The 17740-nt window shown below is 36.0% G+C and overlaps 1 protein-coding gene across 6 annotated transcripts in view; it reads left to right on the top strand.

Annotated features, from left to right (window-relative positions):
* Creb1 (cAMP responsive element binding protein 1) overlaps positions 1–10725 on the top strand; it is a 46305-nt gene extending 35580 nt beyond the window's left edge. The window contains exons 7-9 of one of the 6 annotated variants that reach the window (XR_007210723.1): positions 1946–2096; positions 6489–6899; positions 8237–10722. Coding sequence is in view for 4 of the 6 variants with exons in the window: in XM_048344873.1 (XP_048200830.1) it covers positions 1946–2096; positions 6489–6633 (296 nt within the window). In the remaining 2 variants the exon portion in view is untranslated. Of the gene's footprint in view, positions 1–1095; positions 1564–1945; positions 2097–6488 lie in introns of those variants that run through there. The other 5 variants (XR_007210722.1, XM_048344873.1, XM_048344872.1 and 2 more) reach the window with 5 other exon arrangements.
* The last annotated feature ends 7015 nt before the right edge of the window (positions 10726–17740 follow it).

Raw genomic sequence — 17740 nt, 5'->3', positions numbered from 1 at the left:
TACGATAAATTCTTTGAAAGATTAAAATTTTGTAAACTGAAAAAAAAGTAAGTACCACTACATATAATAGTTAATGTTTCCTCACTATTTATTTGGATATATATTTAATTTAAAAATAGATGTTTTCCATGAAATCTACTGTTACTCCAATTGGACCAAAATGTCATGGCATAAAAACAACTATTTTCAGTTTTAAAAATATAGTATGTATCTTTAACACATTTAGTCTTTGAGGATTTGAGGGGGTAGACATAAGAAATTCGTGAGTTAGGAAAAATAGATTCTAGGCCAGACTGCCTGGGTGTGCTTTGTGATCCCGAGTAAGACCCAACCTCTCTAGGCTAAGGTATTTCTTCTTCTGCATTTGGGTTTTGCTTTCTGGTTTTTAAAATTTATTCTAAAGAACTTTAGATACTTTTTTCTAAGATCATTACTGATTTCAAGTGAAAAAAATGTATTCCAAAAGATCCTACAGTAGGCTTTGGAGAGGAGATAGTAGATAAATGCTTGAATTGTAGAAAGAGCTTTTTTCTTTTTCTTTTTTGTTGTTTTAATGTATTTCAGGAATCTGGAATTAAGAATTCACCAGACAGTTTTGTTGTTGAATTTATTTGAATACTTGAAGAATATAATTTATGCCAGATTAAAATATTACAGATGGAAAAGCTGCTCAGGAGGTTGAGATCCAAGGGTTGCTGTGTGAAGCCAGCTTGAAAAGAAAAGTCTTTTGTGAGACTCTTATCTCCAATTAACCACCAAAAAACTGGAAGTGGCGCTGTGGCTCAAAGTGATAGAGTGCTAGCCTAGAGCAAAAAAGGTCAGGGACAGTGCCCAGGCCCTGAGGTCAAGCCCCACAACCAACAACAATAAATTTTTTTACAGAAATAACAGTGCATTTAGCCTATGTTGTTAGGTAATGATAGTTGTACCATTCACCATGGGTAATTAATTTAGGATGATCCTAAAACACCAACTTCTGAGTCACAACTAAACATAATATAGTTACAGAATATATTCTGTTAAACAAATGGTATTTGAAAGAAATAATATTTTGCTTATTAATGGGAGTAAAACACCTTTTCACTTTACATGCAGGTACTCAAAAATTGTAAAGCAGGATGTCAGTGAATTTGAATTCTGAACGTCAGTTTGAAGATGGTAACATGTTTAGTATATAAATCTTTTCCACTCAAACTACACAAGTTAATTGACATTGATAACTGATGTGGATAATTTTTTGAAGATCTTCAAATTCTTTCAGTGTTAGGTTTCATATTGGGAGAACATTTTATAAAGCTGATTTTAGAAGCAGTTTGACAAGTAGGTTTGTTTAGCTAGAAAAATATAATTTGAATTTAGCTATTATCATTTACGTTTAACAATATGTTTTTAAATAATATAGTTAGCGTCACTTTCTCATACTTTCAGTTTTGTTTGAATTAGAAATTTATAATAGTTGACCATAATGCTTTATTTTCTCTTCCATTTTGCTATTTTATGAAAAATCATGGTCGTTTTTTATGTCGTGGCAAGAGTCTACTTGAAATTTTTTAATATGAATTTACCAATATCAAAGGAAGACACTGAGGATTATACTCTATCTAGGAAGATCATCCAAGCTGTGCCCTACTTCCCTTTTAGACTTAAGGTTGGTAAGCATGTTAACCACAGAATAGACCTGCATTCCAATAAGGATAAATGAGACCCGACAGACATAGGTTAAGGCATCTTTCACACAGTTATCTATACTAATAACTACTGTAAATTGGGATTTATTTCTCAGTAATGACTGAGTTGATCATTATTCAACATTTTAGCCATAATCATCTGCTCCTTATCATATCCCTTCGAATCCAACAAGTATATTTAAATTGATTACTGATACACAGTTAAGTCAAGTTATAGAGTTTCTGTCTTACACTTTGTTCATTGTTATTCTTTACAGCTGCCTCTGGAGATGTACAAACATACCAGATTCGCACAGCACCAACTAGTACCATTGCACCTGGAGTTGTTATGGCATCTTCCCCAGCACTTCCTACACAACCTGCTGAAGAGGCAGCACGAAAGAGAGAGGTTCGTCTAATGAAGAACAGGTATGTATACTCCATTTATTTAGATCATTTTGGGTCAGTACTTCCAAACTTGTCTTTATATCTACTGATAATAAGATCTTTGAATTGAATTTTTTCCAATAGAAATCATCTCACTGAAACCTTTCCATTTACAAAATGAAATTGTGGATCAGTCTTTAATCATGAAGTAATTTTCTTTCATGCACTTTTCCCACAGGAGATTTATTCGACAGCTTTGCTGTGTTTGTATTTGCTCCAGCTAACAAATAGGTTATTAAATGTTAAAGTTATTTACTTTACATGAGGGTTCCTCAAAAAACTCAGCATAGACATACCCTATGGCCCAGTTATACCATTCCTAGGCATCTATCCTGAACAACAGGATCCAGGGTACCACAAAGACACCTGCATATCCATGTTTATCACTGCACAATTCACAATAGCCAAAATATGGAAACAACCCAGGTGCTCCACTACAGATGAATGTATCCCAAAAATGTGGTGCCTGTACACAATGGAATACTACATAGAGATTAGAAATGATAAAATAATGGCATTCGCAGGGAAATGGTCAGATCTTGAACAAATAATGTTGAGCGAGACAAGCCTAGAACACAGAGAACAAAGGCACATGGTCTCCCTGAAATGTAGTGGTGGGGAGGTTGGAAGACGACAGTAGAGATCATGTCTGTAAAATTGGAAACTTCTTTTCAAATGGTATTTCCACATGTTTTGGTTAGTGACTTTACAATATGTCACTAAAATCAAACAATTACTAAATAAACATAAAAGGGTCTAGGATAGACCTATCAGAGGATCACAGTAGCTCAACAGCTATGAACATATGATTATATAAGATGAGGCTAAGCAAAATGAACTCCAAGAGATGGAAACAGGAGGATTTTATTGTTGTCGTTATGTTTAATGTACTAGTTGAATTTCCTTTGGCGTATATATGCTTATCTGAACTAGGGAAGAGAAAGAAAAATGAGGGAGGGTATAACAAATAAGACAAGAAATGTACTCACTCACTACCTTATTATGTAACTGTACCCCCTCTGTACATCACCTTGTCAATAAAATTTAATTAAAAAATAAAACATGGCAATCATATATTTTTATCACTGCTATTATAAACATATTAGGAATGACCATGGTGCTGTGAATAATGATGCTTGGATAATAGAAATAAAATATATTCCCTATCTGTAGGTGACTTCAAACTTCAAAAAAAAGTTATTTACCTTAAGATTTTTATAATAAAGTGAATATATAATGGCCACTTTCCTTTAATATTTTCATCATTCAAGCTGAATACCATGTTTACTAACAAAATCTTAAAATAGATACAGTGAGTATTCAACAATGAAATAGGGGAGGTTGCTTGGTTACTGTTGAGAGTCTCACTTTTTGCTCAAGCATCCTGGATCCTAGTCCTCTTGTTGACACTGTACCTGGGATTCAGGTGTTATACCATCATGTCAGTTTTTTTCTGTTCAGGGCTTCATGTATACGAGGCGAATACTCTACCACTAGGCTACATTCCCAGCCCAATAGGCGATGTTTTTAATGTCTCTTTTTTATATATAGTTAGAAAAATATGAATAACTTGCCTTATATAATTGATAAAGGATAGAACCATACCCAGGAATCTGGGACTGATGATACTGTTATATATTACACCTGCCCATGTTATAAGTGTAAATGGCTATGTTTTATAGGCTTAGACTCTGCTTGCAACTGAGCGATAAGGAATCTACCTTGTTCTGTTCCCTGTGCTACTGCCTGAAGATTTTTTTTTTTTTTTAAGTCAGGCACTGATAGCTCACACCTATAATCCTAGCTACTCAGGAGCCTGAGATCTAACTGAAGGTCACAGTTGAAGCCAGCCCAGTCAGAAAAGTTCATGAGACTTGATCTCCAATAACGTACTTTGAAAAAGCTAGAAATAGTGCTGTGGCTCAAATGGTAGAGCACTCACCTTGAGCAAAAAGAAGCTCAGGACAGTGCCCAGGACCAGAGTTCAAGTTCCAGGACTGCAAAACAAAACAAAACAACACAAAAATATATATATATATATATGTATATATATATATGTATAGAGAGAGAGTTTTCAGCTTACTAAAGACATCTTTTTAGTAAGTTTTTAATCTGTTAGATGATGATGGTGATGATGATGATTATTATTATTATTGCCAGTCCTGGGGCTTGAACTCAGGGCCTGAGCACTGTCCCTGGCTTCTTTTTTGCTCAAAGTTAGACTCTACCACTTGAGCTACAGTGCCACTTCTGGTTTTTTCTATGTATGTGGTGCTGAGGAATCGAACCCAGGGCTACATGTATACAAGGCAAGCACTCTACCACTAGGCCATATTCCCAGCCCCAATATTATTTTTAATTGTGGTAAAACATACAACATATCATAGAATTTAGAATCTTAACAATTTTTTAGTTCAGTAGTGGTAAGTATGTTCACCATTGTACCACAGATCTCCAGATTTACAAGATACTCATCTTTTAAAACTGAAGCTTTGTATGCATTAAACCACACCTATCCCCAAGTTGCTAGCAGCCATTATTCTAACGCCTATATTTTTATGAGTTTTATTACTTTAGATAGTGGAAATGTAGTTTTTGTCTTTGTGTGACTAGCTAATTTCACCTAATGTGTTCAAGGTTATCCATATTATAGTATATGTCAGGATTGAATAACAAATATTCCATTATATATATATATATATATATATATATATATATATATGTCATTTCCTTCACCAATGACACTTAGGTGCTTCTTACCCCTTGGCTTTTCTGAATAATACAGCTGTGCACACAAATATATATATATGTGTGTGTGTGTGTGTGTGTGTGTGTGTGTGTGTCTTTCAGCTCTTTCATTGTGTGATGAGATTAATGTAATTATATAGCTAATTCCATTAACAATTTTTTTTTTTTTTTTGCCAGTCCTGGGCCTTGGACTCAGGGCCTGAGCACTGTCCCTGGCTTCTTCCCGCTCAAGGCTAGCACTCTGCCACTTGAGCCACAGCGCCACTTCTGGCCGTTTTCTGTATATGTGGTGCTGGGGAATCGAACCTAGGACCTCGTGTATCCGAGGCAGGCACTCTTGCCACTAGGCTATATCCCCAGCCCCCATTAACAATTTTTTGAAAACAAAATTTCCATTTTGTTTTCCGTAGCAGCCATACCATTTTACATTCCCAGAAAGAGTTCAAAAGTGCTCTAATTTCTTCACATCCTTATCAGTATTTTCTGGTGATGGTAGAAGTTTCTTTTGATAATAGCTATCCTAAAGATTGTAATGTGATGTCTTAAGGTTTTCATTTTCATTTCCCTAATAATTAGTGATGTTGAATGTCTTTTCATATGCTCATTTGCTATTTGTGTATTTTTTCTTCGTTCTTTCTTTCTTTTTTCTTTTTTTTTTTCTTTTTTCTTTTTTTTTTTTTTTTTGGTCTGTTGTAGGGCTTGAACTCAGGGCCTGAGCTATATCTCTGAGGTTTTTTTGCTAGCACTCTATGAGGTTGAGCCACAGCTCCATTTCTGGTTTACTGGTGTTGATAAGAGATAAGAATTTCACAGACTTACCTGCCTGGGCTGGCTTTGAACCATGATCTTCAGATCTCAGGCTCCTGAGTAGCTAGGATTACAGATGTATTTTCATTAGAGAAATATCTAGGTAACTCCTATGCCCTTCAGTGTAGGTATTTGGTTGCTTAATTATAATTCTTTATATGTTCTGGATATTAACCCCTCATCAAATAGGATTTTACTTTTCTTGTTCTGAAGATTGCCTTTTTGTTATTTCTTGTATCCTGATATGCAGAAGTTTTCAAGTATGATATAGTCTGTGTGTTCATTTCAGTGTCCTATTTAGGTTAGCCCTACCTAATCCTTTTTTAGGAACCTTTGCTCCGCACCCCCCATTTTCTTAAAAAAAATTTTAGAACTTTAGGTTTTATTTTCATACTATATTTAATTTTTATATGTTCCAAGAGGCCATTGTGTTTTACTTTTTTTTTAATGCTTTACAATGACAAGTTTGCAAGATGTTTTTCTGTTGAAAGATTTTTTCCCCCACTAAAATTTGTCCTTAATTTTTTCCTATTGACAAAGATAGAATTTTAAGTTTTGTAGGTATAACACAGAACATTTTAATGAATATTAAAGAATGGTAGCAAAGTGAATATTTAATTTTTCGTTTCAGGTTTGTGTTTGGCTCAGGTTTTTATAATATATTAGAATTAAACTCAATTATATGTATCTGTTCCAATGCCTAATATATAGAAAATATATACTAATATATACTAAAATGTTCCTTTGACTGATTTCTACTCCAAAAGAAATGAGGTAGAAATTACTTGCATAATTCTTGCTGTCCTTTTTCATTCATAGGGAAGCAGCTCGGGAGTGTCGTAGAAAGAAGAAGGAATATGTGAAATGTTTAGAAAACAGAGTAGCAGTGCTTGAAAACCAAAACAAGACACTGATTGAGGAGTTAAAAGCACTTAAGGACCTTTACTGCCACAAATCAGATTAATTTGGGATTTAAATTTTCACCTGTTAAGGTGGCAAGTGGACTGGATTGGCCACACCAGAAAGACAAAATAAACATTTTATTTTCTAAACATTTCTTTTTTTCTATGCGCAAAACTGCCTGAAGCAACTACAGAATTTCCTTCATTTGTGCTTTTGCATTAAACTGTGAATGTTTCAACACCTGCCTCCACTTCTCCCCTCAAGAAATTTTCAGCACCAGGAATCATGAAGAGACTTCCGCTTTTCAATGCCCACCCTCCTCAAGAAGTAATCATTTGTTTACTTGTAAATTGTTGGGGGAAATGATGAAAATGAAATCTTTTTTTAAAAATGATTTCAAGGTTTGTGCTGAGCTCCTTGATTGCCTTAGGGACAGAATAACCCAGCCCCTTGAGCTGAAGTAATGTGTGGCCGCATGCATAAAGTAAGTAAGGTGCAATGAAGAAGTGTTGATTGCCAAATTGACATGTTTTCACTTTTTGTAAATTATGTAGAATTGTTCTAAGATACGCCCTCTAAACAAATTTTAATATGGCGTTGAAGAAATTAAGAATGAATTTGGAGAACTTCCTTATGTATGTTTTCTTCGACAAACTTTTCCTTGGTTCATAAAAACCTGTATTAACCATAACTCTTCCATAGGGAAGTTGTTACTTCTTAATTCAGTTCTGTATGTGTTCAATATTTTTGAATACATTAAGAAGTAACCAACTGAATAAAAAAGCATGATATTTGAATTTAAAATTAAATTGAAGATACAAAACTTATTTTAGTTAGTACTAAATCTTAGTAAAAGGATGCTAAGAAATGAACCCTTGAGTTATATAACAAGGTTCTTAAATAAAAGTTTTTTTCCTTGCCTTCAAAAATATTTATATTGTCACTCATTTACTTAAAAAAAAAATTCTAATTTACTATTGCCCTTTGCACTTACAGTGTGCCACCAACAAGGAAAGTCTTCAAGATGTTAAATAAAGCAAAGTCATATATTTATTTGCTATAGTAAAATACTGGATTTTAAAGCTTTTCCATATTAACATGTTTTACCAGAGAATCTCTAATGAATAAAAAAGTGTGTAAGGATATGGTTCTTAAAAGTACAGTGTTAGATGCGTACAAGGAAAGTAATTTCATCACACATATTTGAATGTCTACTGTGCTACAATATTCGACTGTCATTATTGCAGCACATTTTTGCCTTTTTTCTAAAAAGGGTTATGCTATAGCTTTCCGGTATGATTCCATATAGCCTTGCTATTGGTTACATGTTCTAATTGCTGATCATAAGAGCCTGCATATGTGTGCATCTTTGTTTCTAATAACATTTAGTTAACTGCTCATTGTATTCACTAAGCTTGACAAATCTAAATGTTATCCTTTGAAAGAAACACCAAGGTGGATTTTAAAATTGGAAATAGCATAATATGACATTATACTTTCACATAGATAAGTAATGTTTTATAATCACGGGTTAACGAGATTGTTTGCTTATCATAACAAAACATACAAAAGTGAGTTATTGGGTTTATTTTTTAAAGTAAGTTTAAATTAATCTTTATGAATGTTATGATTTTGTTTGTAACAGACCATTGTCTTTTTTCAAGGATGAACAGAGTGTATGAAGGAGCATCATTCTCAGAATTGAGTGATGTAGTCTTTATATTTGGGCAGTTCACCAGATTCTCAAGAAGGCTCTCAAACAACTGTAAAGTTTGATGTTTGTCCTGCTGAGCAAATGGAGAAAGTGAATAGCATCAATATTGCTTGTTACCAGGATAGCTATGTCATTTCTAAACTTGGTTATACACAAACCAAGTAAAACCATATCTATTTCACAATCTGAACTTACTTCACATTGAATCAAAATGTCAGATGTCAATATTTTAAGTGAAAAATTGCTTGTATATAGCAATTTATGATCTCTAAAGCTATGTTGTTGTGGATTTTTTCCCAAAAGTTGAGGCTTTCTACTTAATTATTCCCTGATAAATCAAGGCAGTCACATTTCTATTAGCTGAATGGACTTCTAAGTTACAAAGACTTAGTTCTTTATATGTTGAGGGTGACTATACTGATTTGAAGTCAGTTATTTAACAGTAAGGTGACAAATGTATGATGTTGCTAAATCTGCTTTAGGGCTTTGGAGACTTGAAGATCCAGTTTATACAGATAGAAATCAAGCATCATTTGTGCAGGTTTTTTTATGTGAGAGAGGAAAAAGATGTTAGTCTTTAAGCTTATTACTTTGAGAATCATTATTTTTAAAATGACATTTTAAATCTTGCAGCCAAGAAATTATGGCCATGTTACAAATGTTTTTCTCTTCATTTTGGCCAAAAGGGAATAAAAATGTCATCATAGGAATCTGTATATATGCTACTGATTTGCCTAGAAAATAACGAGTTTGGTATTGCTCATTTTGCAAATATAGGGCCATGTGGCACTTTTATCTATAGGACAGATTAATAAAAATGAAGTGGGGAGGGGTTTATTTTTGATATATAACTCTGAGTTTTCAAGCTCTGATAGTGTTTTAACTGAAAAGTGGCTTAGAAAGGGCTAGGTTCAGTGTGTTCACATTATTAAAAATTTGATGAGATAAAACTTTTAAGTTCATTCTTTTTCAAACTCAAGTACCATATTGGCAACTGTAATATTGTCATAGGTGCTCTGTTTGTTTAGATACTCTTGGGAGTGGGGTTGGGGAAATGGCATTTGTATAATAGATATGTACATATATACATACATACAGTATATAATCTAAAGCTCTGAGAGCTCCTAAGTCAGGAATGCCGAGTATTATAGTATATTGAGGTCAGATGAAATTTTACACTTTGTGTGTTCTATTGCATCCCTTCTGCTAGTTTCGATGACTGCATTTCTCCATCACTCATGATTTATAGCTCTTAACTTTTCCAAGCATTTTTTTAGTCGTTTACTTTGACGCTTTTAAATACATTACTAGTCATTTGAAAACTTCCCCACTCCCGCCAAAATCAAAGTGTTTGGGTTTTCTGTTTTGTGTCTGGCAGCTACAATAGTGGTAAGAACATTTTGAAGATAGCTTTTTAAAAAGCTTTTAAGAACCACTCATTTTTCAAAATTCATCCTGGGGAGGGACTTTTGGTGTTTGATTTGAGCAGGGATTTTATCAGGAAATGCGTTTTGAGGTAGGCCAGCAGCAGTGCTCGTGTCTGGAAGCACAATACCAGTCAGGTAGGCTGTCCAATCCGAAGTCATCTGGCTGAAGTTTTATCTCTGCCTCTCAGGACTACTCCCTACTGTCTTGACCATTTGGAGTGACATGTGGAATCATACAAAGGCTTAGAGCTTGGAAACAAGTTTGTATAAACCAGAATATTTTCACTTACTTGAAGTGACTTCAATCTAGCTGTCTTCTTTTGGCTTAATTTTTAATTCAGTGAACAATTACAGTCATCTGTTAACATAATTGGTTGCTTACCAAAGACTGCTTCATTTTTTGCAGGAATAAATAAGGCTAATGTAATTAGAAACAGTGGTAACTTTCAGTGATTTCTAAGAGACTTTATTTTGTTGCCTTTGTAATGCTGAAAACTGTTAGTATATTATTTCCCATAACCTAATACAAAAGTTGTATATTTATTTGGATTTTATTTACATGAATATTTGTAAATGTTTGGTGTAACTTGCACTTTTAAAAATGACCTAGTTTGGGTCTTAGCAACTTATCAAGTCCCCTAATTAACTGACTTCTGCTTTGTTTTTTTCTCTTTTCAGATATGTGACTTTTTTTCTTAGTGGAGGCTTTTCATTGATTAATATATACTAGCACCTAAAAGCTAGCCTTTAAAATAATTGATAGGATTACTGGTTCATGCCTGTATTCCTGTCTGCTTGGAGGACTGACACTCACAGCTCAAAGACAACCCACCCAGGCAGGGCAGTTTCTGAGAACCCTTTTCAATCAATAGCTAGGCATGATGGCACATGCAGGTACGCCACCAGGCAGGAAGCAAAACCCCATCTCAAAAAACTAGCACAGAGGACTGGGAATATGGCCTAGTGGTAGAGTGCTTGCCTCATATGAAGCCCTGGGTTTGATTCCTCAGCACCACATATATAGAAAAAGCCAGAAGTGGCAGAGTGGCTCCAGTGGTAGAGTGCTAGCCTTGAGCAAAAAGAAGCCAGGGACAGTGCTCAGGCCCTGAGTCCAAGCCTCAGGGCTGGCAAAAAAAAAAATAAATAAAGTAAAATAACCAGCATGTAAATGGGGCTGGAGGTATGGCTCGGTGGCAACGCGCCTGAAAACAACCTCAATGCCAAGTTCAAATCCCAGGACAGCCCCTCTCCCTGCCTTTTTAAAAAGCTTATTTTAAAAAATAACGATTAGATTTGACTAGCCCAGGTAATCAAAAGGTGAACTATTTTATCATGAATAAAGACTGAACAAAAAAGTAACTCAAGGTATTCATCTTTATTTCAAATGAAACTTTATCCTTATCACAGTAATAGTATTCCAAAATAATTACTAATTTTTCCACAGTAATATTTTTAAAGCATATAGCTGTTATCATCATGGGAGACTACATATAATAATTTTTACTGAATTCATTTTATATTGCCTTTCTTCCATACATCAAAGCAGTGGAGTTTGTTGTAGATGAGTAAATGCTTCAGTAAGCCTGTAAGCAAAGAATTGTGATAGGTTTGTTCACTCAGTTTTACAAAGCACAACCAGAACTTTATGTTGGGTGGCTTACATATATCTTGATTACTTTGATTGTTAATAATGTTGACTTTTTTTTTAAGTTGACTACATAAGTCACTGTATGTACTAGGAACTGGTTTTCCTGACTTTTTAGAACCAATGGCTAAGAAAAGGCAAATCATTGAGGGGTTGAACGTTATCAGGAAATTGAGTCAGTATGGAAGAATTTCAAATAAATCAAACAGGGTGCTGAAGTTCCATCTGTCTCATCTCCTATGATATGTTCTTACTGATGAGTGAATGTAGCTTAAGCCTTTGTATGCATCCTCAGGGGGCAAACTTCAAAGAGGGACCAGATAACATTTTAATGGAGGAATTATATTTCAGGTGTTTTAGCTTGAAACTTATTTTTTAAAAAAAGAAAAATTAAAAAAAATTAAATAGAACAAAGCCTGTAAAGCAAGTTGACAAGAAAAACAGGCAGAGTTGGTTAGCACAGAGAGAATATATTGACCTGTCCACATTCTGGCACTGTGCGTGCAGGTCCCAGTTAAGTTAAACATGATACATTTTCAATTATTCTCACCAGCAAGGAAAAGGAAAATGAACAATACTGGAAATGTCTTGAGAAGGGTCAAGCAGTAGCAACTTGGAATTTTACCTACTTTCCAGGCATTGAATCCTTGGCACTCGAAGCATGGCATTTCTAGCTGCTGTGTGATGAGCACCTTGGAGATGGGTCAGAGTCAACGAGATGGGTAAAAACTGCTAGAGGAAGAAAATCTCTGCAGGGAATGATTTGATATTAGTTGGCCACATGAAAGGATCAAGCGTTGTGTTTGGGAGGTTTTATTTTCTTAGGTGTTAAAATTGAATTGGTAAATGCTTTATAGACATTTTTATCCAGGTGCCACTCCAATTATGTATGTAATAAAATAATTTATATTGAAAGTGGGAAATAATTTTTCAACATTTACTGTGAGTATAGATTTATTAGGGATGGCAAAGAGTGCTGGTCAGCAGTTTCCCTTGTAAAGTTGTCCTTGACTGATTTATAACATAGTAGTTGTAGCCCTCCCTTATCCCCTCACCCCAGCAAAAAGAACTATTTCTAACCCAGTTGTGTCACTTGAAACTTTTTAGCAACAATATAACCAGGGGAGTTCCTCCAAAGGTGTTTGGCTTTTGAATTTTTCCTTGAGGTCTGGTGTTAAGAGTACCTCCCCTAAAACTCAGCACAAAACAGGGTATCAATTTTTTAACTCTGATGTTTCTGTTAGAGTTGAATATTAAATAAGTAAACTATAATGAAGGAAATGCATTTCTAATAAAAAAAAATCCCTACATTCTAAAAACATCCCTGTTTTAATTTTTTTTCTACCAAAATCTTTCTGTGTTTTATGTGTAAAGGAAAAAAAATGTACTGGGTTACAATGCATTTTATGAACACCATGTACATATATTAGCTGCTTTGTGTTCAGAATGGTAGCGATTGCTTTGTATATTGAAGTGATCCTTGTGAATTTGTGATATATTGTCATAAAGTGCTTTTTCTTACTGTAATCTTTGTGGTATCAAACTGTCATAATGCCCTTTTTACACAAACATTTATGTGCAGTCACATAAACATTGCTTTTAAAAACTCTGTAAGTCTCTTTTTTGGGGATGGGAATCTCTTCATCTTGTTTCTCGTTAGTATTGTTAAGCAATATTTTCTTGGACTTAGATGTATTGCTTTTAAGTGAGCAAAAAGCATAATGACTATATCCCAAGCTTGTGTTGCACAGCAACAGAAAATTGTAGTTCAAGCAGCAAGTACCTGTCTTTAGTTACTTAAGTTTACTGAACTCCTAATTGTTAGCACAAAACTTTTTTTTCCGTAAGATGGAACAGGAGGCTACCTACTTGAAGATGGGACAACATTACTGTTGAAATAATCAGTGGAGACCCACATAAAGTAGAAGGGAATCCAAGGGCTGGTTGTGCACTCTGACAACCTAAGCACTCAGGAGGCTGAGGCAAAAGGATGGAAAATTCAGTGCCAGGCTGGGTTGCATAAGGAACAAGGGAGGGGAGGAGGAGAAGAATGACGTTAATTTTGCTGACGTTCTAAGAATAAAGTTCCTATACTGTTGTGAAGTAGGTTTAAATGGTCATATTTGTTCTGTTTTGTAATTCCAAGGTGTGTTTGTTAAGCCCTTATTGACAGAATTGTATGGATTTCTCTTTCCCTTGGGGTAATTCATGGACAACAAACCAGTCCTGCTGGACATGTGAGAACCTGTGGTCTCTACAGGTCAGCCACATCCATGTGCCTGGACCTCCAGGGAAATTCTTACCTTTGCTGTCAGCAGACAAATTTATTGAGAACACACTTGGCACTACAGGGGACCAAAGTCCCTCTCAAGAACTTAAAATGATAAAAGGTGATAAACAGAAGGGTTACAGTTACATGAATCAGTCAGGTAAATGAGTACATTTCTTTTTGGACGTTACCCCTTCCCTAGCTCTAGTAAGAACTTAAGGCATCCAAGATGTGCTTTTATATAAGAATAGCTCTCTTCACTGAATTCTAGGCTCAGTTTTTACCACTTGGACTGCAAAAACACATCCCAAACAGAACTTCCAATTTCTCCTCACTGTTCCTTCCGCTGGCTTTTTCCATCTTGTAAATGGTGCCACTGTTCGCTAAATTATTTATAGAAGCCCAGAAAAGCAACTGCCTTAATCAGTGCCTCCCATGCTCACTGCGGTTTAATTTCCCCATCTTCAGCATACTGACCAAATGAAGGACTAACATCTAGTGAAAGGGTCATTTCAAAGGATGTGCAAGCTACTTCTGTTGAGGTGCAGTTGACATGACAAATTACTATTTCTTGCAATACTGGGGTTTGAACAGCTTTGCACTTAGTAGGGCAGGCACTCCACCACCGGGGCACATCTGCAGCCCTTTTGCTTTCATTATTCTTTGGAGATTATCTCGTTTGTTTGCCTAAGTAGGCCTAGTCTACTAACCTATTTACACAGCCATGCAACTGGGATGACAAGTATGTACCATCACACCCAACTATTGGTTGAGATGGGATCTCACTAACTTTATTCAGGCTAACCTTGAACTATGATCTTCCTGATCTCTGCCTCCTAAGTAGCTGGGATTACAGATGTGACCCCACTTCCCAGCTAAACTACTTGTTTTTAAAGTGGTAATGGCATATTTAGTGGCATCTATCCAAATCCCAAACATTTTCATTGTTTTTAAACCTAGAATCCTTTTAATTCCTCATTGCTTCTTCCCTGTAAACCCGCCAATGTGCTTTGTTTTTGTGGATTTATGAATTCTGGATATTTCAAATAAATAGAATCATATGTTGTGTGGCTTTTGTCTGGCTTCATAAGCTTTGAGGCTCACACACAAGTACTCAGTCTTCATTCCTATGCTCACCAAAGTGACTCACCTCATTTTCGTTGAAGAACTTAAAAGTGCTATTTCTCTCTGAGGGTTCTGGGGAACAGAACAACTGTGACCAAGTCTTCTCTAACAAAGTATAACAATTAGGGCCTGGGGTTCTGGGGAACAGAACAACTGTGACCAAGTCTTCTCTAACAAAGTATAACAATTAGGGCCTGGGGATGCCTGACCAATTGAATTGCTTGCTTCACACGCATAAGGTCCTGGGCTTGACCCCAGCACTGCTATAAATACACCAATTATACCAATTGTTGGGAACAATTTAATCATATAAAAAGTAATTTACTGAGCATACTCTATCATTTTAATATATCTAAATATCATGGGCAGTGAGAAGACACAGGCACTTCAAGAAGGGCACTCATCTGTAAAGGAATTTGCTAAGATAAACATTCAAGACTGTTATCCCACCCCCTAAAACTAGCATTCAGCTAAATGTTTTGGTGGACTAGAATTCTGATGGGTGTGTAAAAAATACTCTGCGAGGAACTCTGGAGAGGTGGGGGTTTGTATAGTTCATGAACAAAGGCAAGCCACTCTAAAGGTAGTCTGAGAACAACATACCAGTACTCTTTCTGGTGGAATTATATGGTGGTGTGGCAGATTTAAACATCTTGGCAGCAGTATTTGATACTAGTTGGGAAGAAGTTCTGCATACAGGAATACATGACTCGGGAAAGCATTGTGAGAGTCAAGGCCCTGTAAAATGGGCTGGCCTATTTTTAACTTGAGAACAAAGCATACCCACTTAAAATGTACATTTAAAAGATGAGTTAGTATTTTTCTTTTTTTTTTTGGCCAGTCCTGGGCCTTGGACTCAGGGCCTGAGCACTGTCCCTGGCTTCTTTTTTGCTCAAGGCTAGCACTCTGCCACTTGAGTCACAGCGCCACTTCTGGCCATTTTCTGTGTATGTGGTGCTGGGGAATCGAACCCAGGGCTTCATGTATACGAGGCAAGCGCTCTTGCCACTAGGCTATATCCCCAAGTTAGTACTTTTAACATAGGCAAAAAATGCCGTGCTGTTCAGACCCCTTGTTGCCCTCATCGGGGACTGTGTCCTCCAGGTAGTCTTGATACCCAATGCCTAGTCCACACTGGGGACTCCAAATGGCCTCACTGCAGGGCCAGCCTGAGTCTCCCTTCCTCTCACTGTCCCTCTTGGGGACATCCCCATCTAAACTTTCTGCACCTTCATCTCCATCTCAGTCTTTCCCCTGGAACCTAACCTGCAATAACATCCCAAACCCAAAGCCCATTAAACAAAGCACTGATTGTCACTTAGACAACGAAACTATTCCTGATCATTTTCTTTTGTGCATGTTCTATTTGTAGAACAAAAGCAGAAATAAAAAGGGGGGAAACTATCTTTTCTAATTCTTAGTTAATATGGTATGAAATGAAATATATAACTCAGTAGCTTCTACACTTCATAGAATATCTAGATGAGTCACAATCTCCCCACCTTAAGAGACCTAATTTCCAAAAGTTGAAGATGCTCAAATGAAGGAACTGCACAGTTGGTATGTATCATTTTTAATGTTTGATAAAACTGGTTTTTCATTACAATGCCAGTGATATGCATGCCGAAGCTTTGATTTAATTTGTTTTCCAAGATCATCCGTGTTGATGGTTCAATACTGGCACTGCACGGTAAGCACGGACACTTTCAGTTCATGTGCATTGACCACAGTTGTATTACACAAGTACATCACAGAATGCTCACAACTTTCAGTTCACTTTTATTAAGCTATTTTCAGTGTAGAAAATAACAGCACTGGGTATTCTCACATCCAAAATACCCACTGAAAAGTTAAAAAGGATATCTTAATAATATTCTGCAAAACAAAATCTATCTCTAGTACCACATACAATAGGGTTACAAGGACTCCTGTGGGCTAGGTTTCAGCTGCTATGTAAAAGTTCATATATGATGACCAAGTCATAAACTCTACTGAAGATGATCACAAAACAATGTAGCAATTAGCCCAAAGATTCTCTGGCTGGGGATGTAACCCTGTGGTAGAGAGCTTGCCTAGAGCAAGGAAGGCCCTAGGTTCCATAACCCAGCACCAAAAAAGCAAAGACAAATGCGACTCACACTCTCTTCATGACATGTCTCTTTCGTTATTTGGTTAAGATACACTGCATGGAGAAAGCAGTGGAACAGACAGAAGCACTCTGGGCCCTCGTGCAGCTTGAGTTTGCTACTGAGCATAATGGCACTGAGGAACAACTGTAGGCAGAATAGGGAGGAACGTACACATGTAGCTCAGCCCTTACAAAGGGGTGAAATGAAGACTTCCTTTTTATCGCCAACCTAGGCTTTAAGAAAAAGCTAGAAAAAAAATGTTCAAAATGGCAAAGGGGAAGGGTAAAACCATAGCTAGGATTTGAAGAAGAGACTCTACTCCAAGAATTTAAGTGCTTTCAAAATCTAAAATTTTACTTTTACTCATTCTTTTGTTTATATGGCTAAACCTGAAATTCAGCCAAAAAGCATGAGACTCCAGAAAACTCACATCCTAATGGGGAAGGGGAGTATTTTAGGCCTAAAAAGGGCAAAAGATTTCAACAGCACTAATAGGTCAGGGAATATAATTTGTTAGAAATCTCATTTTTAGAAAATTGGAAAACTGGGATATAAACATTATCTCAGAATGTGTTTAAAATAAGTTATGTGACTCAACTTTACCAATCCCAGTTACTAAAGACAGCTATATACCAGCCCCTCATTACACCTCAGTGAACATCAAAAGGGACCAACACAAAAAAAACAAAAACAAAAAAAAAGTGGCACTGTGGCTCAAAGTGGTAGAGCTAATGCTTTGGGCAAAAGGGCTTAAGGATAGGGCCCCGGCTCTGAGTTTAAACCCCACAACTGACAAAAATAAATAAAAATACAAAACCTCAAATTTCATTTTCATTTAATGGAAATCCTATTCCAGAGT

This window comes from Perognathus longimembris, chromosome 4 (assembly GCF_023159225.1).
Source record: "Perognathus longimembris pacificus isolate PPM17 chromosome 4, ASM2315922v1, whole genome shotgun sequence".
Taxonomy (NCBI): domain Eukaryota; kingdom Metazoa; phylum Chordata; class Mammalia; order Rodentia; family Heteromyidae; genus Perognathus; species Perognathus longimembris.
This window is presented reverse-complemented; position numbering and strand designations above follow the sequence as displayed.